Genomic DNA, 20,517 nt, shown 5'->3' with positions numbered 1-20,517 from the left:
TAGCAAGCACATTGAAGATCGTGGATGTGTTAGTTTACACTCAATGCCCTCCTCTCAGCATGTATCTCACTTTGATGTATAATGCACATTTGTTAGGCCCCCATTATGAGGAGTAGCCATGGTTCATATGTCTTTAGTGGAAACCCCGACTTCGACGTCGATGGGGTCATTATTGTGACCATTGATGATGGCTAGGAGATGGTCAGGGGGGTAGCGTTAGAGCTGGGGTCTGGGGCATCGTCCCGGTTGGGGGGTCCCCAAGGGGGCTAGCAGCCCCCCTGGCGGGGGTTTCGGCGTGAGAGCCTCGAAGGAGACAGTATGAGGAATAATATATAGAATATTCCATCGGATACCAGGTCCATCACTAGTGGGTAGTGGTCGTCGGTGTAGGTGGGCTACGTTCTTAATACACAGGCTGTGACCATGTCTCTGTAGTGTAACCGTCCTCATTGTATACATGTCTACCACACCGCCTATAGTACTATATATATACATTCTTGCCATGAGCTAAGGCATCCAATGCTTGTGAGTATCCACTCCCTTCTACACTTTACATACTCCATCGAGAGTCTGTCTAGATCACCATCTAAGCTCTACTTGAGAGCGCACGGGTGGACAACACCATCGTGACTTGTACCTCTTTGGTGTACCTCTTCCATTGTGTATCTATTACATTATCTATTGTGATTTGTCTTGCTATATCTTTCCGCTGTGCCATATTCCTATATGGTATCAGAGCATAGGTGCTCTTAGGAGAAATAGTACATAAAGTTTAAGCTTTCTTTGCTGCATAGAACCCTAGGAGAGTGATAGCTTCTACCTCAGCTGTTGCTCCTGCTGCTACACCAGTCTTGCACATTTGTCCACCTGCCTTCATGGAAGGAAAGCTTTATGGGAAAAACTATACTCTTTGAAAATTCAAAATCGATGTTATTCTAGACTCTTATGAGCTCCTAGAAACTGTTATGGGAATGGATCTAGAACCAGTGGGAAGTCCCGACCCCAACAACCCTGCAAACATGCTTCATGCTACACTTCTTCGAGCATGGAGAAGGTGCAATGCTAACGCACTTTATGCCATCATCACCATCGTAAGTAATTCTGTTCTCACTCTAATTCAACATACTACCAAGGCTACAAAATCTTGGATCATACTGAGAAATCAGTATGAGACTCGCAATCAGACCAAGATTTTGAACCTGGAGAATCAGCTTGTTGTTGCTGAAAAGTTTGCTGAAGGAGAAGTTGCTGAAGCATTTATCTCACGGATCAAAATCTGTGAGATCAAATGGGTGCTGTAGGGATTACACACACTATTGAGGAGTTGGCCTGGAGGTGCATCCAAATTCTTCCACAGAAGTATGATGGCTTGGCTACACTCAGGATAGAGTACCATCTTTATCATTTGAAGAATTTAGTGCTATGCTACTTGAGGAGGAGATGCGGCTAGAGACCCACAGCAATGGTAGTGATGCTGCATTTTCGGCCAATGCTAAAAGGCAAAGGCACAACATATTCTCATGAGAAGAAGAAGAAGCCAAGGAAGAAGAAGTTTCAAGGGAGTTTTTATTACTGTGACAAGAAGGGTCGCGCTGTCAAAGAATGTAGAAAGAAGCAGGCTGATGAGAGGAATGGCACCTTAAAGTCTTCATAGAAGGGAAAGGAGTCAATCAACAATGTCAAGATGGAGCTTGAACTTTTGGTCACCATTAAAGAGGTATGCTCTTGAGTACTCAGGCTCAAGTTGATGATTCATGGATTTTGCATCCCGACACATGACCAGTAAGAAGGGCTGGTAGTATAGTTCCGAGAAGCCTCTACAGGAACCCATCAGTGTTGTTGTGGAATAATATTAAATGTCGAGCCAAAGGGTCTAGAACCATATCTTTTGTGGCATCTACAGGTGAAGAGAAGAAGCTATCAGATGTGCTCTATGTACCCTAGATAAAGAGAAATCTACTATCAGTTGTTGCTGCAATGACAGATTGTGGGCTTTAAGTACGCTTCAAGAAACTGAAGTAAGAATTCTAGATGATGTTGGGCAAGGTAGTCGGCAAAGGAGTAAGGCATAATAATCTCTACACGACGCTGAGTGCCCTTACAGTGTCTGCAGATAAGAGCACAAGCAAGCCTTGCCATGAGCAATTTGGTTACATTGGATTTTCCGTGCTAAAGGAGATGTAGAAAAAGGGTATGGTAGCTAATTTGCTTGCATTTTTTAGAATTGAAGGAACCATGTGAAGCTTGTATGATGGGCAAGCAACAACACCAAGCATTTCCACAAGAAAGTAGCAATCGGGCAAAGAGAGCTGGTACATATGCTGATCTTTGTAGTAAAATGTCAAATATTGCATTTGGGGGATCTTCTTACTTTATGCCTTTAGTCGATGATTACAGTAGGAAGATGTGGGTTTATTTCCTTTGCTGATCTTTGTAGTAAAATGTCAAATATTGCATTTGGGGGATCTTCTTACTTTATGCCTTTAGTCGATGATTACAGTAGGAAGATGTGGGTTTATTTCCTTTGGGATAAGGCTGAAGCTTTTAGCAAGTTCAAATAGTGGCATAAGCTTGTGGAAAGTGAGACAGGAAAGAAGGTGAAGACATTTCGTACAGATAAGGGAGGAGAATTCCTTTTAAATGAAATTTAACAGCTACTGCAAGGAGAATGGCATTAAACACCAACTCACCATTGCTCACACACCTCAGTAAAATGGCGTAGAATGCCGCAAATCGAACTATCATGGAGATGGCTCGATGCATGTTGAAGGCAAAGGGTTTGCCCAATACATTTTGGATTGAATAAGTCAACACAAAAGTTTATGTCCTCAATCGGAGCTACACAAAGGCACTCAAGGATGTTACACCTTAAGAGGCATACTCTAGTAAGAAACCTTCAGTTTCTCATTTCAGAACATTTGGCTATGAATGTTATGTGCATATTCCAGATGCATCCAGGACCAAGCTAGATGCCAAAAGCAAGAAGTGTATCTTTCTTGGATACAGTCAAGAGTCGAAGGCATATCGGCTCTATGATACAAAGTCAAAGAAGATTGTGGCTAGCCGAGATGTATTTGCAGAACAACCACACTCAATGGAGGAAGGAGGTCCGTCCACTCTATCATCAACCGAAGCAATAGTCCACCATGAGCCCAACCCACGAGTCAGATTTCCTCTGAAGGAGGAAGAGTTTTCAGAGGATGAAAACTCACACATCACCACAGCATGCTACTACACCACAAGGAAAGCCACTTCCAAAGTGGGCACAACAGCTCTTTGATGAGCGTAATCCAGGACCTGAGAAGCCAGAATCTTTAGCAGATTGACCACACAGATCAAGGAGAATAGAGGAGAAGAGAAGAGCATCTGATCTCATTGTCAATATGGCCTTGATGGCTAAAATAATGCGAACAGTGAAGGAGCCAACCACCTTGCATGAAGCCTTAGCAAATCTAAAGTGGAAAGTCGTGATGCAGTCTGAGTATGACAACATCATAAAGAACAACACCTGGGAGCTAGTTGACTGAAAGGTAATTGGTACCAAATGGGTTTGGAAAGCTAAGTATAAGGCTAATGGCTCACTTGAAAAATACAAAGCTAGGTTGGTTGCATAGGGATTTTCACAGGAAGAGGGTTTCGACTTTGATGAAACCTTTTCTCCCATAGCCCGTATGACAACTATCAGGGTGATACTTTCCTTGGCTACTCACGAAAAGTGGCCAGTCTTTTACATAAATGTCAAATCAGCATTTCTAAATAGCCATCTCAAGGAGGAGGTATATGTAGCTCAGCCACCAGGTTTTGAGATGCCCAAATCAGAAAACAAAGTTTGCAGGCTGAAGAAGGCATTGAACGGGCTGAAAGAGGCCCCAAGGGCATGAGTCACAGGATAGTTCAATTTTTCAAAAAGATTGGTTTTATAATCAATGCTTCTGATGCTAACTTGTATGTTATAAAAAGGCATGGCAAGATTGTTTTGGTTGTCTTGTACGTAGATGACTTAAACATTTCAGGTGACAACAATGAAGAGATGATCCAAAAGACAATGGATATGTTGAGCCATGAGTTTGAGATGACAGACTTGGGTCTTATGCATTTCTGTTGGGGATTGGGGTCTGGCAAGAGTCACGTAAAATCTTCATTTCGCAGAAAAAGTATGCTTGGGAGATTCTCAAAGCATTTGGGAGATGATAAATTGCAAGCCTATGTCTACGCCAATGGTCTCAAACTCCTCTGGTGAATACAAATACTCTTCATCAGTTTCTTCATCTTTCATGTTCATCTATGTTCTAAGTGTCACCCGGGCCATCACCTCCGTAGATGAGTCTTCAATGTCATTCTTGTCTCAAACTCCTCTTCTGAATTCAAAAACTCTTCATCATCCGTGTACTCATATCATATATCCTTTTGCTTCCTCTCTTTTATGTCATAAACCATTGCATGGGGTTGCATCACTAGTTGTCACTACTAGTCTCGAACTCCTCTTCTGAATACAAATACTCTTCATCTTCCCTATTCACCTATGTTCTAAGTGTCACACCCAACATCACCTCCATAGATGAGTCCTCAATGTCACTACTTGTCTCAAACTCCTCTTCTAAATGCAAATACTTTTCATTGGTTTCTTCATCATCCGTATCTTCATATCATATATCCTTTTGCTTCCTCTCTTTCATGTCATAAACCACCAATTGTTGTCTCTCGTCGGGGTGTCCCTTGTCCCATTTTTCAATAGCTTTGATGGAAATCAACTATGGATAACCCAAAATCAAGGGGTAGTTATCTCCCTTGGCTGTCATAACAACATAAAAAATCAATAGCAATGGAAACTCTAAAAACACTTGCTTTTAATATTCCTAATGACTCCTATATAATTGACTTTGTTTTTATTTTCCATCTTCACTTTGATTGGAGAGGTCTCATGTATCTTTAGTCCAATTGGTGCATCAAAGATTCCACCATCCATCTTCACTTTGATTGGAGAGGTCTCATGTATCTTTAGTCCAATTGGTGCATCAAAGATTCCACCATCAAGCAACTTTGGGCTCCACCATCCACTAAGACCTTAGAAATTGTATGTCCTTTGATTACACAATCCAATGTGGTCACAACGGCCTCCTAGACCTCCAACGGTGCTATGAGAACAAGAGGAGTAGGCTACTCACTCCTCACGGGGTGATTTTGATGCTCGTATATCTATTTACATGGTAAAAATTTGAGGCCAATCGATGTTGGGTCCCTACTTCCTTATATCCTCCTTCAAATTATGTGGTTCCACCCCATAGCCAAGAGCAAAATCTTCCAACTCAAGCCTTCTTCTCCTCCTTCTCTTTTTACTTCCTTCCATAACATCTTCTTTTTGCTTCTTCTTCTTCTTTTACACTACATCATCACATGATTCCTTGTTTTTAGTTGTTTATGAACCCTCATTCTCTTTCCCTTCAAAACATTCCACCTCTTCATGTTCAACTTCATCTTGTTTCCTATCTTTATATGATGATTCCACTCCATGTACACCTCTATCTAGTAAGGGTGGGGTAGGTGCGGCCATCTCTATGTCAATTTTCTAGGTGGAGTGTTATTCTCCCAATTTTGCATGTGATTCCAACCTTGTGTAGGTGGCAGGTTCCCTAGCATATTAGCTCCTTGAGGCATTAAAACGGGATAGACATGGTAGTGTTCACCTGGATTTCTTCTAGGATGTAGATAGTTATACAAACTATGATCACGTTCATTGCAATTCCAACACACTAAATCTTGTTGTTGTCTTCTAGGTGGCCTTCCACCACCGTACTACGGTGCATGAGGTCTGGATCCAACTCCTTAGGCAAAATGAATTGTTAACTCTCAATTTTGTTAAGTAAGCTACTCCAAAGCATTGGCATCTTGGGGTTGCTATGAAGGGAGTTGTTGAACTTCAGGTGGAGCTCTAGTAGGTGTAGGTGCTTCAACTCTGGCACGTACCTCCCCACACCAATATTTGGTAAATGCATGTGGAATGCCAAATCTTCATCTTGTTGACCAAATTTTTGCTTCTTATATTTTATTTTATTTGCTTTATAAACCGCCAATGCCAACGCTTTAAGGTAAGCTCTTGGCTTACCAATTCCACTTTAGTCCTGAGAATAAGATGCAAACCACCAATAAAATGATCTCTTTTAAGAAACTCAACAACTTTCACACCTAGATTAAGGTGAAGCCAATTTATCCAAGTCATATTGAAGTTTTCTTTGTACTCCTTGTATTCTTCGAGTTTTTCTTGATGTAGGGATTGTATTTGTTGCCAAAGCGCTTCGATGGTTTGAGTCTTGACATACTTTGCCCAAAAATCCCTCCAAATCTACATAATTTTTGCAAACTTTTGGCATGAGGGATAAAAACCATACATGGGCACTCTTCTGCAAAACCATTGTGAAAGCATTCAATTTCCATCAGTGTATCCTTCCCGAAGATTGTGTAAGAAATCTCCATATTCTATGAGAAATCTTTCACATCTTCATTGGGTGTACCATAAAACAAGGGGTACCCATGAAAAGTGGGCATCATATGGGCTTGTTCCATAGCCATGTCAAAATTATAAATTGAAGTTTACTAATGAAGAACTCCTCAGTGGGGGAACCAAATAAAGTAGCAAAGGAGAACTAGCCTCTCTAGTTCCCCTCTATATGCAAGAGCAACAACCTCAGATGATCACACCACACACACACACACACACACACACACACATAATTGAAGCAAAAACACACACCAACAGCCCTTGATATAATAGATAATAACTTGAGATTAGGGTTTTGGAGATGAATGCATGTGCAAAGGGAAGGCTATGGCGGATGGAATATGAGGATAGCCATGGTTTAGGGCATGAGGGAGAGGTGATTAGTACACTAATGATACTACAAGTATGGAATGAGGTGACCACGACTTGGTGGACCAAAAATGAGATATCTTCTTCATTCCAAAGTGGCTCTAATATAGCCAAAGGGTTACAAATCAAGTGGACACTCATGATGCCACCTCAAATCCACAATATCTCAAATATTCCCTCTCTACTAGAGGTTGTTCACACACTTTCACACACCCCCCCTTGATACATACTCCTTGTGCATCTAAGCACCACATTTTCAACACCTCCCCTTGGTGCCATCTAGGAAACATCTAGGTGTGAGGTAAAAATCATAGGCATCTTGACCTAACATACAACTAGGCATCTTGGCCTTACACATGAACTAGGCATATTGGCCTTTACATCATTCTACCATGGCTACATCATCGGTGCCAGCGGGTAGAAACAATACAACAAGATACAAGGGGTAGGTGAAAACTCCATAGCTTCAAAACAGTACTTCAATATCCTCCTTTGGAAAGGAGGCCTCCATCACATTCTCTTGTTGAGGTTTATTCTTTGACCAGCAGTTGCTTTCTGTGTGTCTGAGTTTCCCAAACACTATACATTCAAGCTTTGGTTTATCTTTGAATTTGCATGTGTTAAATGTGTGGCCTAACTTGCCACAATGATTCCATCTTGGCTTCAATTCCCTTTTACCAGCATAAAGTGCCAAGTCCTTTGATGAGGACACTCCATTTTCATATTTGCTTTTCATCTTTTGCTCATGTTCAAGCAATGAGGCTTGTACATCATTCAAGGTTAGAGTAGAGTTGTTAGACAAGATTTCAACTATGCTACCATACTCTTCTTTCCTTTCACAGCTAGCAAGGAAGATAGACTTAGCTTCATCATCATCAAGTGTCTTGCAAATGGTGGCAAGCTGTTGCTTAGTGCTTTTATACTTGTTGATGTGACTTGTTAGGTCATGGCTAGTACTTACCTAGGTTGAGTTGATACAATTGCATGAGTAAATGAACTTTAGAATGCTTTGCCTGTGTACCAAAAAAATTGTTTAACTCCTCCCATGCATCCTTGGCCTTGTCAATCCTAGTGATATGATGAATGACCTCATCATCTAATGCAAGTGCTATGAGTCCCAAGGCCCTCTCATTCTTCTCATTCCATGCAGTTCCTAAGCTTGCGTGAGTGTCCCTCCCTTGGATTATCCCCCAGAGATTTTTCTTCATGAGCACATACATGATTTTTGACTGCCATGTGTGGAATCCAATACCACTAAACTTGATGATTTCATCGTGTGCCATGATGAGTAGGGGGTCTTACCAAGTCCCCGTCTATGCAGTGGTAATATGGTAGTGTCTACCCTTTACAATGATTAGCAAACGAAGGACTTATGACCACTTGCCTTGATGTGGAAGATGCTTACATATATGCCATGTTCATTACTGATTTACAAGAAGATTCAACTTGGTAGCATACATATCAATGATGAGATGTATAGCACACATCCAAAGACGGAATCCACTAGTGAAATACAGGCATTACTATGCAACCTAGACCATGATTTCTCCTGGGTTCATGGATGCAAATGGGTATTTGAGAAAGCCTTCCACAAAAAAATGCTTCAAAAAACTCAGACCACTTGCACTTAGTCTTGGGTTAATCCTTAAACCAAAGTGGTTAAGCTTTTAATTAATTATACCCACAATACCTCCAAAGGTTGGCTATGGTAGCAAGACAAGCCACTGAACTTTTGCTTGGTGTGGCCAACACACTTCACCAAATGAGAAACCCTTTGGTAGGGATGTAGGAGACTTTAGGGCGACCCCCCGTGTAGGAGGAATTAGATTCACGCATCTTGTACAACCCGCAAGAGATGAACTGGTGTAGATGAGGCATCGCCGGACTGTTCAACTGAATATGCCAGACCTGAGCTTTGCAATACCAGCCCAGAGAGCTTAGGAAAAATGTGTGTGCTTTAGTGTGGAAGAGAATGAGCTAGATTTCACCAAAAATGGTTGCCTATAGCTCCTGTAGTATATGAACCAAAAAACCAGTGAGAGGTGGAGCTGCCATGGGAGCTTGGAAGAGATAAGATTTTGATTAAGGGTGGATTAGTGATGGATTAGGGTATGGCTTCAAAGAAGGAGATATGGTGAGGTTCTAGGACCTTGTTAGCCTTGATACCAACTTGAGATTAGGGTTTTAGAGATGAATGCATGCGTAAAGAGAAGGCTATGGTGGATGGAATATGAGGATAGCCATGGTTTAGGGCATGAGGGAGAGGTGATTAGTACACTAATGATACTGCAAGTATGTAATGACGTGATCACGACTTGGTGGACCAAAAAAGAGATATCTTCTTCTTTCCAAAGTGGCTCTAATATAGCCAAAGGGTTACAAATCAAGTGGACACTAGTGATGCCACATTAACTCCGAGTAACAGTGCATTAACACCATTAAGATTTTACAAAGGGGGAGGCTTCTATTTATAGGAAAAAGTGAGCCTCTAACGTGCATCTAGGCACCGCATTTTCAACAATAAGCAAGTGAAGGAAAGAGATATCAAAAGATGAGAGGTTGATATGAGGATTTAGTATGATGAACAAGGCTCTTAATTCTTTAGAGGGCTCACAAAAAACACACCATCAACAAATACACTCTTAGCCTAACAATAATCACCCACACACACAAAAAACATATATCAAACTCTCTCTCTCTCTCTCTTTTGTAAATACAAGAAATCAACTTGCATTGACAATTTTCTTAGAGTGATAGAGAATTCTATCTCAAACAAGAGATAATTTTCTTGATGACAGAGAATTCTATCTCAGACAAGATAACAAGACTCTCTGTTTAAAAGAAAATTTTACACCATTTAAAATATCCAAGAATTCTATCTTGATGACAGAGAATTCTATCTCAGACAAGATAACAAGACTCTCTGTTTAAAAGAAAATTTTACACCATTTAAAATATCCAAGAATTCTATCTTGATGACAGAGAATTCTATCTCAGACAAGATAACAAGACTCTCTGTTTAAAAGAAAATTTTACACCATTTAAAATATCCAAGAATAGCCACAAAATTCCCATTCAAATCATGAAAAATAATATGACAAAAATGAAGTATTTATTATTACATGCTTGAAAAAATAACCCATCCACACACCCACGTAGGACTTGTTTGAGTTAATGACACAAGTCTATGTATAGAGATCCTAGTGCCCTTTACTATCACACCTTTGTAGAAAGAGTTTAGAAACCACTTTTTGTGTGTACATAGAATTAAAGAAAGGATCATCTTAATTACTCAATCTTCATCTGTTTGAAGAAAGAGTTTAGAAACCACTTTTATGTATGCATATAATTAAAGAAAGGACTATTTTAATTACTGAATCTTCAAAGTTTAGCACTTCAAAGCCATTAAGGCAAAACGTATTGATATGGCATAGAAAATCTCATTAAGCATGTTGTATGAATAAAGAATAGGTATGAAATGAGAAATGAATATTTTATGAGACCATTCTCATGCTCTATTACTCCATCTATGGATGTATTTGTTGAGAAGAAGCCTTTTTGTCTTCTCAAAATTTGATAGAATGATATAAATTACTCTGAGGTTTGACAGTTATTATGGTTTAACAGTTATAATGAGGTTTGTGACAATTATTGTGGTGTTAAAAAAACCATTTTGATGCATATGTTAAATGCAAATTCATCTTTTGACTAAGTGATTGACACCAAGGAAAAATCAAAGTATAGTTTCAAAGGTCTCTTTAAGAAAGTGACGGGACCAGAGTTTTAAGTCAAAGAAGGTCGTGAAAAATGGTTTTTCTTGGGGTAATAATAAGATTTTATGGCTAGCCATGATAGTGTTTTTTTTGTTTTTGTGGTTTAACAACATTCCTGGGAAATTATACTTAGGGGAACTTCCTAGAGCAACACCACATTTTCTACATTGAGAGATTCATCTACATACATTCTCCACACTCCACACACAAACTGAAACACTTCCTAATATTTCCTACATTACCGCATAGTGTGATAGCACATATAGCACAAAAAGGTTTACTTCACAACTAAGAAAATCCTTGCAAGTCCCTATTTAATATTAGTCTAAAGCGTCTTGTGTATACAACGTCATGAGTAGATGCGCTCGAGTTGAGCGACGATGCACACGCTAACAGCCATTATTTATTGTGCACAGCCCCAAGCTTGTGGTCGTGTGCTTCACCAGGAAGCGAGCTTGTCCTGAATCACGACACAGGCGTACACACTTGAGAGGCCGGGCTCCACATGGCCGGCAGCAAGAAGAGTCGCCCGTTCGCACCTTGTGCATTGTAGCTTGCTCCTGTTTTCTGATCCGTAAAGAGGGAGCCTGGATCACCAGGAAAAGCCCCTTCCCCAAACATCCCTGTGCAAGCCGTTGCCGCCTCAATTGGAGCCCCTGCATCACCTTGGAAGTAGCCTGTATTGAAAGGATTGGTTGCTGTGCCCGCAAGAACAGTCGCCATGTTGATCACCATGCCATCCACCCCTACATCTTTGTTGGGAGATATCAATGGAAACGTTTGAGGACCAAGTTGTGGCCGAGCAAACGGCCATGCACAGTAGCCCGGACATTGCTTTCCAGGATTGCCTACCCAAGCGTAAGGTAGCTTAAGATTGCTAGTTGCAGCAGAAGAAGGTGTAGAGTCGTGAAAACCACATGAGTTCATGCAGAAATCCTCAACTGGGACATCATCAGCAGTAAAGATAAGGTAGACTCCTTCAGGGTCCACAGGCAGAGACTTAGAGCTTAGAGAAGATAATAAGAGAGAGAGAATGTCCGTCTTCTTGAGCAGAGATGGTGGTGAAGGGGAAGAGACAGAGGCTTGTGAGGATAAGGCTAATGAAGAGGAGACGCGGGCATGGGATTTGTCCGTGTAAGAAGTGGCTATGGACCACCATGACGCTACAGAAGGCAAGGAGGAAGGTGGTGATGAGAATGAAGAAGCGAAGTCTGAGAGGATAGCTTGCTGAGCTGGGGTGAAGTTTCCATACCAGAGGTAGTAGAGGTTGATGGAGGAGGGTGCAGAGAGAAGAGGACCTTGGTGGTAGGAGAGGACGGTGGGCGAGGGGGGCACAAGGGCGAGCTTACGGGCGGATTTGCACGAGCTGGGGTGGGCGAGGAGGAGGAGGAGGAGGAGGAAGAGGATAGCGGCGGGGGACATGGCGTAAATCGAAACTTTAATATTTTAAGTGTCAAGAAGCTGATGTTCTGGAAGGTGATGAAAAGAAGTGTGACTTAATCGTTTATATATAGAACCCAAAACGGTTATATTCCAGCTGGCGATGAGCTGGCACCAGAAGCTAGTCTCCGACTCTCGGGTTTCCAGTATCGGGCTCACGAGCCCCTGCACGTGCCAAGGTTAGCCCCTGCACGTGCCCACTAGGCGCCACGTGATCAGATCTGCTGACCTGGACTCCCGGAGGGGGGAGTTCGAAAGCATTTTCCACATGAGCTAAAACAGTAATGATTGATTCTCACGGTTCTGGCGCCACGTCATATGTGACGAAGACTATGTTCTGCCAGCGGGTAAGCTGGGAGCATCATCATCTGGCCGGGTTGTGGGCACCGTGCCGTCCAGTACTTGCCGGACATGGTAACGATGGACATCCCAGAGGCCGCCTAGAAACGTCCAGTCGAAACTCCAAACCATATTTTTTTAGCACCCACGCGGTCAGGTTATTATAATTAGCCCGAGGTCTTGTAATTGGCACATCGCGTAGCCTGCACGTTGTGGCTTTGCGTCCCAGCTGTTTGATTCACATTTTGCCAGCCCCCAGGCCCACCTACCGATCCTCGTTGACGTGGCCTCATCCTCGCCGCCAACGTGTCCCTGCACAATACCACCGACCTACTCTCCTAAAAGCCTTACATGGCTACAATGGGTTGATCATTATGGTCGTTGCCTTTAAAGAACAATGAATGAAAGCTTTCTAAGGCCAATTTCCACTTTTTGTGTGGTTAGAAACCACTTGTAAGGGGTTTTTCTCACGGCCAAGTTTACCTTGGCCAAGTTTTCCAAGAGAAAAACCAACTATGCACAATTGGGAACAGTGTCAGAAATAAACTTTTTTTCTAACTAGTGGAAAAAAGGATGACCTTCAGGCCCAATCGATTTTTATTAAAAAATGCAGTAAAATTTCAAAAAATTGAATCTTTAAATTCAACGCTATCGAAAATTGTAATCAATTGTTGTGAAAATTACACTTAAAGGACAGTTTTTTTCTGACACTATTTGGGAAGCTCATGGCCAAGTTGCATTTAATGCACTTGGCCATGAACTGAAGAGAAAAGAAATCCTATGTGGCCAACTCGCCTATCACCCGATTTGTGGGCTCTTAATTGTCTTGCAAGTTGCAATTAGTATTGAGATTTCGCCCATAACAGACCCTAAGTTTATATTGCATGCCTTGAATGATTGCTAGCAATGTGACTGTTGGTTTTTTATTTATGTATAAAGGTGGTGTGGAGCCTATGCATACAATTAATGAATAAAAGACGATGTCACATTGTAGACCTTAAAGCAACAAGTCTTGTAAGTTGTCACTAGTTAACTAGTTAACACATGCCATTCCATGCCAACAACAATTGAAAGTGAGTTGATTGTTGTTGAACATAGGTTGTAAACAAGGGTTCTAGGGGCCAAGATAGTTTTGGATTAGGAACCAATTACTACATACTAGAAATTGGTGCCAGCCATTGCTAGTTGCTACATACTAGCAATTCAAAACTCCTATGTGTTGAGCTCATAAACACATAATTTGTGATTGTTTAACCCCATTTGAAAATGCAACATATTGATATTGTGTGTTTTGTAGCGTACCTTTTTCATTCATGGACTACATAAGATCACAAGAACGCCTCTCGCTATTTGAAACGCAAAGCATAATGGTGATATAGAATCCCATGTGAGGAAATGTCTCGAATTCGTTGATGGAGGAAGACCAAGAATGAGTGAAAAGCCAAGGATATCTTGGATATCTCTTCCCATGCCTTAATAAATTTTAAATAATCAAGTGTTCATTGGAAAGTGCACTAAATGGGCTTCTCATAAAACAAAGGGAGAGAAGCAATTGACAAAATTTTCTTAGGTCTAGGAGGTGTGCTACATTTCGGCATGCTCCATAATTTTCTCTATAAGTTAGGTTAAAAAATAGAATTAATTAACTCATAGAGCTACTACATGGTGGTCTTAAAAAATATCAACCTTTGATGATTTTCATAACTTGATTCATGCATCTATACATGTTGATATTCCACTAGTCAAATAGATTAAAGGATCAGAAGGCACACGCACACATTGTCAATATGGTTTTGATGACTAAGATAATGAAGGTGCAAGAGCTAGCAAGTTTTGGAAGAAGCATAGGCTAGGGAGAGGACCATGGAGATAAAGTCTAACTCCATTATGAGAAACCACAATTTGTCTTATGGTTCATGTAGTGAGACATAAGGCCAACTCGATTTGATGGTACATTAGAGAAGTATAAGGCACCTCTCATGGTAAAGGACTTTGCATAGGTCAAGGGATAGGAGACATTCCTTATAGCTAGATTGACCGCAATCACACCGGTACTAGCTTTGGTTGCTCATGAGAAGTGGTGGACAATAATCCAAATGGATGTGAAGTCTATATTTATGAATGAACATCTAAAGGAGGAGACTCTATTGTAAGTATTGTAATGCAAATGGATGTGAACCCCAATCACACTGGTACTAGCTTTGGCTGCTCATGAGAAGTGGTGGACAATAATCCAAATGGATGTGAAGTCCATATTTATGAATGAACATCTGAAGGAGGAGACTTTATTGTAAGTATTGTAATGCAAATGGATGTGAATCCCAATCACACTGGTACTAGCTTTGGCTACTCATGAGAAGTGGTGGACAATAATCCAAATGGATGTGAAGTCCATATTTATGAATGAACATCTGAAGGAGGAGATGTATTGTAAGTATTGTAATGCAAATGGATGTGAAGTCCACCTTTGTGAATGTACGTTTGAAGAAGGAGATGTACTGTAATAAGTAGCCCCCAAGATTTGTGATGCTTGTTTCAGAAGTGGTTGTTGAGGGCTGAAATAATCTCCTCAACCTTGCTACAAGCAGATTGACATATACTTTGTGAGTATTCTTAAAAGGCCATCATGCAAATTTATAGTTTCTCTTAGTATGGTAGGTGCATGTTCATAGTCCTTTGTATAGGCAACCTTATTTTGATGACATTTTGACGAGGAACCATGAGGAGAAGATCTAACAAACCAAGGAGATGTTGACTTTAGAGTTTGAAATGATAGAACTTGGACTTATGCATTTGGTTTTTGGGGATTGAAGTTTGTTCAAAGTCGAAATACATCTATATTTCTCAAAATAAGTATTTAGGAGAAATATCAAAGGCATTTGATATGGCCAAGTGCAAGTCAGTTAGCACTCCCATGGAGGTTAATGCAAGGTTATCTACAAAAGACACTTCTCCACTTGTGGATATGGTGTATAGGAAGTTGGTGGGTATTTTGATCTTCTTATACATATACAATCGGATGGTCGGACATCATCTTCGTAGTTGGTGTGAGCAAATTCTTGAATCATCCTTAAGAGAACTATTAAAAGGCAAGTTCATGCAAAGTTGTCTACAAAAGACACTTCCCCACTTGTGGATATGAAGTATAGGGAGTTGGTGGGGATTTTGACCTTATTGCATAATACACGTCAAACATAATCTTTGTAGTTGGTGTACGGAGCATGTTCTTGACTCAGCCTCGAAAGAACTAAGAAAAGGTAGGGATGTAGGTGTTGAAATACATCCACCAAGGTACACTTGCGTACGACATCACCTATAGCTCACCTATACCTTAGGTAAGATGTTAGCAAGAAATCAGCTACCTCCTGGTGGATTAGTAAGAAATAGCCTACAATAGCCTTTTCTTTGCTAGAGTGCATAGATGGGTAGATGTTGTGCACCCTTGTATATCCATGACATCCTCTATCTAGAGTCTACATAAATCATCATTTAAGCTCCTTCCAATATGGGTAGAAACGTAACTTTGGTTTGTAACATTAATTATACATTATTATCCATCTCTTACATCAAGTACTTTGGTCTTGTGGTCTTTTGGTTCAACTTCATTTAGAAACACAACAGCTCAAGGGATTTTGTTTTGGAAACACTCAACAAATTTATATTGTAATATTTTCAATCTAGAAAGTGGTTATATATAGTAAAATCAAGTAAGGCTAAAAAAAATTTAAGCTAACATAATCAAGGAAGATCATTTTTAAAAATGGTAGTTTTCTCCAAGTTATTCCTTTTATTATTATTATCTTTTTTTAAAAGATTGGAAATAGATTGGCACAAGGAAGCCCATCTTCCTCACAGTGCTTTCCCCTCCCGTCTATCGAAGCGATGTTCTTTCACCTGGTAGAAGATCTTGTCTAGATAAGGATTTCCTACTTAGATGCTTTCAGTGGTTCTTCCTTACCAACTTAGAACTGAACTATCTCACGAGGTTCTAGGCCCAACTCACGTACCACTTTCATATAACAAACAAATTTTCTCATCTGAATTCATAAAATATTAGGGTAGCCATCACAATCAAATTACGTAGAAATTTATGTAAAAATATTTAAATATTATTCAAATTTTGGATTGACCAAGGGCCCATTTTAGGAAGACATTTTACTAGTTTAGATTGAGCGAGGGTGTTTTTGTGTTTCCATTTAGGAAGACATTTTGCTAGATTTATCTACCTTTGCAAGGTAGAATTAATTAGTTTTGATGAATTTTAGAAGGAGAAGCCGCTCGGCCTTTTGGTTTGCTCGATTTTTGGTAATCCTTGCCCACCCACCTACACCAGTTTTGTAGTCCTCACACACACCTACACCACTTGTGTAGTCCTCACCCACCTACACCATTTTTGTAGTCGGTGCTCTCGCCATGTGCCCCCTAAAATAGTTCCACAAATGGCTACACCCAATCATGTTTTACCTATGTCCTACTCCCAAGAAATGTTACTAGTAAAGTTTACAAAAGAGAATCAGAAGGAGAACTGGATTACAATAATACCCTCCGAAATGGCTATATAGCTGCCATTTAAAGTGTAAATAGACAATGCTAGCTGACTAGCTTTTTTAGAGTGTTGCAAGTAGCTAGTTTTTTTCTAAATATAATAATAACTTCCCATGAGCCATCAACTTTTACTCACAAGATAATCTCTATGTTGATGGAGACATTAGAATACTTTGATAGCTTTGGAAGCCACTTCCGTAATCACTTTCCTTTCCCTTGAATGGGAAAGGGCACTATGGTATTCCTAAATCTCTAAAAGTTGGCATCGTCTAACAAGTAGGGAAGGGTACCACATGGTTGGGGAGTCTCCCCTATTAGGGAGTCTCCCCTATCTATCTTCTTTCAAGCATACTCTTTAAAAATAAAAGTAAGGGAATCTCCCCTATCTATCTCCTTTCATGCATATTCCTTAAAAAGATAAATGAGTTATTCTCCCCTATCTATCCTCTTTCAAGCATACTCCTTAAAAAAAAGATAGATGAGGTAGTATCCCCTATTTATCCTCTTTCAACCATACTCCTTAAAAAGGTAGATAGATGAGTCTCCCCTACCTATCTTCTTTCAACCATACTCCTCCAAAAGATTTTTATATACACTCTATTTTTGTATACACTCTTACATATAATCTTTAGGGACCTTATCCACTTAATTAATAGCGAGAGAGAGAGAGAGAGAGAGAGAGAGAGAGAGAGAGAGAGAGAGAGAGAGAGAGAGAGAGAGAGAGAGAGAGAGAAATGCATATGTTCTCATGGTGGAATTTTTTTTGCTACATGTCCTACCACACTCAAAGTAAGTGGGTGAATTATTGATGTTAGAACATGTGTAACTGGATTGCTTTGTGGATTCTATTAGGCACAGAGGGGTAGGCACATGGCCAATGTAAATGGTTGGAAGGAATTGTGGTGCCACATGGCATACAACTAATTGCATTGTCATAGTATAGATAAACACTAGCAAAGCACTGTGTGGACGCCACACGACCACACACTTGTAAGGCAATTATGAAATGGATAGTCATCATTGCAAGACACTTAAGAAAACACTCAAATCACTTGTCCTAATGCCTTAAACCACCTTCAAAAACTAATATATACACTTCCATTAATTGCATGTTGAACTTAGAAATAAAGAGACAAAGAGTTGTGTTGGGGTGCATCTTGAAAAGTAATCGTCACTCACAATTTTGCTTTATTATAGAGCATTGTTTCATTCTAATGCTATTTATCTTTTTGATTCCTTCATGTGTGAAAATAATATGGTAAAAACTAATATTATCCTAGTAGCCTTTGCAGTCGTATTCCTTGAAATCCTTTTTATTCCATCACTTCTAGCATAAGTACAAAGAAAATTTAGATCATCAATCATATCAAAGATATTTGATAGATTTAGGTGATTCTCTTCACTTTTCCTTTAGCAAAATATTGAAGCATCCTTTTTTCTCTAAAAGATGCATCCTTTTTTTCTCTAAAAGATGTTTTGAAACATAAAGCGGGGTATGTCAATATTATTGTCTAATGTACTAAGTCAAACATTTCTATAATAATGTGTGTACAACCATACTTTGCTTTTCAATACAATCTTAAGAATATTAATAGAAAATGGTGTGTGTGTGTGTGTGTGTGTGTGTGTGTGTGAGAGAGAGAGAGAGAGAGAGAGAGAGAGAGAGAGAGAGAGAGAGAGAAAGAGAGAGAGAGAGAAGGAGGACGAGGAGGGAGAGGAGAAGTTACTTGTGCTTATTATATAGAAAAGAGAAGGAGGGAGGGTAACTAAGGGCCTAAGGCAGTCTAAAAATGTTCTTAAAAGAATTTCAAGGTTAGAGTCTAGCATAGGGGTTTTCAATATAATATTAAGAAGATTGACATAAAAATATTTGTGTGTCGCAACTGCGTGGATGCATGTGTGTTTGTGTGTGTGTGTGTGTGTGTGTGTGTGTGTGTGTGTAAGAGAGAGAGAGAGAGAGAGAGAGCGAGAGAGAGAGAGAGAGAGAGAGAGAGAGAGAGAGAGAGAGAGAGAGAGAGAGAGAGAGAGAGAGAGAGAGAGAGAGATTGGAGGAGGAGGAGGAGGAGGAGGCTACTTACATGTGCTTACAGAAAAGAGAAGGATGGAGGGTAACTAAGGACCTAGGGGAGTCTAAAAATGTTCATTGAAATGTTTAAATAACAAGTGGTAAGGGGAATCTAGAAGAGTTTTGCAAAGAAAATTCAATTCGTCAAAAACTTGCCAAAACTTGATAGGTCTCTTCACTTTTAAAATTTGGAACATCCTTTTTTCTCCAAAAGATATTTTGCAACAAAATTGCAGTAAATATTGTAGTCAAATGTACTCACTCAAAAAAGTTCGTATAAAATAATGTTTGAAAGGTTCCATACTTCCCTTTTCAATACAATCTTAAAGAAGATTGATAAAAAAATGTGTACTCGAAGTACCCTATGCTACTTGAAAGCGTAATTGTGCTTTATTATTTTATAACTATTATCCCCCTTAAAAGGTATCGGGCTTCTAAATGTGAATTGAGCATGTTGTTTAAATCTCTCTCTCTCTCTCTCTCTCTCTCTCTCTCTCTCTCTCTCTCTCTCTCTCTCCTCGAGCCCCTTAAATACAGTCTTTCTTCTTCTTTGTTATGTGAAATATTTATCATATTCTTGGAAGCCCCTTTTTATTTTCCCTCTTCTTTTCATGCATTCATTGAGGTAGCCTTTTTTCATGCATTCATTGAGGTAGCCTTTTTTCGTGAAATTCCATTTGAAATGGAAGCTTCTATTCCCAATTCTTAGGGATTTTAAACATATAACATGTTGCTTGAAGTTTCTAAGTGATGGATGTCTTTCAATCATCCAATGTAATCGTACATAACTTATGAAATAAATTGACTAAGATCCGTAAAAGTTCAAAAACCAAGTCACTCTTTTCAACCAAGAGATATTTACAAGTTTACAATTAAGGTTGAAAATATAAACCTAAAAAATTTCAAATATATAAGAAGAAAAATAAATGTTATTCTTGTAAAACGCTAGGCATTATTGTGAGACCTCCATTTACCCACATGTACAATTATACATGAAATAACTCAAATAATAAAAAATGATACTATGCGGCCTTGATCATGATCATTTTTTCATAATTGTAAAATTATAAAAAATCATAAATACTCATAATTTAAAAAATTACAAAAATCATAAAATTGTAGAAATTACCACAAGAGCCTTTGATTGTACAATCTAGAGCTCAATCCTCTTAGCTACCACACATACCCCAATCCAATCTCACTTGCACTCACATTCTCTCTCTCTCTCTCTCTCTCTCTCTCTCTCTCTCTCTCTCTCTCTCTCTCTCTCTCTCTCTCAAACACAGTTGTAATCACACTTACATAATCTCCCCTCCACAAAGGTTCAATTTGATTACAAATTTTCCAAAGTATCAAAAATCACAAAAGTTACGCTCTCAATGTAATAATCACATTCCATATTCAAGGTTATACAATAAAACACATAATCTTCAAAAATCTACTCATGGGAAAAAATTAACTATTTTTCTTCTTTCAATGATCACGTCAAA

General features: G+C 39.6%; 1 protein-coding gene across 1 annotated transcript; it reads right to left on the bottom strand.

Annotated features, from left to right (window-relative positions):
• Nucleotides 1-10,927: 10,927 nt before the first annotated feature.
• On the bottom strand, nucleotides 10,928-12,110 carry LOC147614356 (protein PHOSPHATE-INDUCED 1 homolog). The gene has a single exon (XM_086780445.1). The coding sequence runs from the start codon at nucleotides 12,058-12,060 to the stop codon at nucleotides 11,104-11,106; it is 957 nt and encodes a 318-aa protein (XP_086636571.1). The 5' UTR covers nucleotides 12,061-12,110; the 3' UTR covers nucleotides 10,928-11,103.
• Between the last annotated feature and the right edge of the window lie 8,407 nt (nucleotides 12,111-20,517).

Source organism: Cibotium barometz, chromosome 42 (genome assembly GCF_041138505.1).
Source record: "Cibotium barometz isolate CiBa-2024 chromosome 42, ASM4113850v1, whole genome shotgun sequence".
Lineage (NCBI taxonomy): Eukaryota > Viridiplantae > Streptophyta > Polypodiopsida > Cyatheales > Cibotiaceae > Cibotium > Cibotium barometz.
This window is presented reverse-complemented; position numbering and strand designations above follow the sequence as displayed.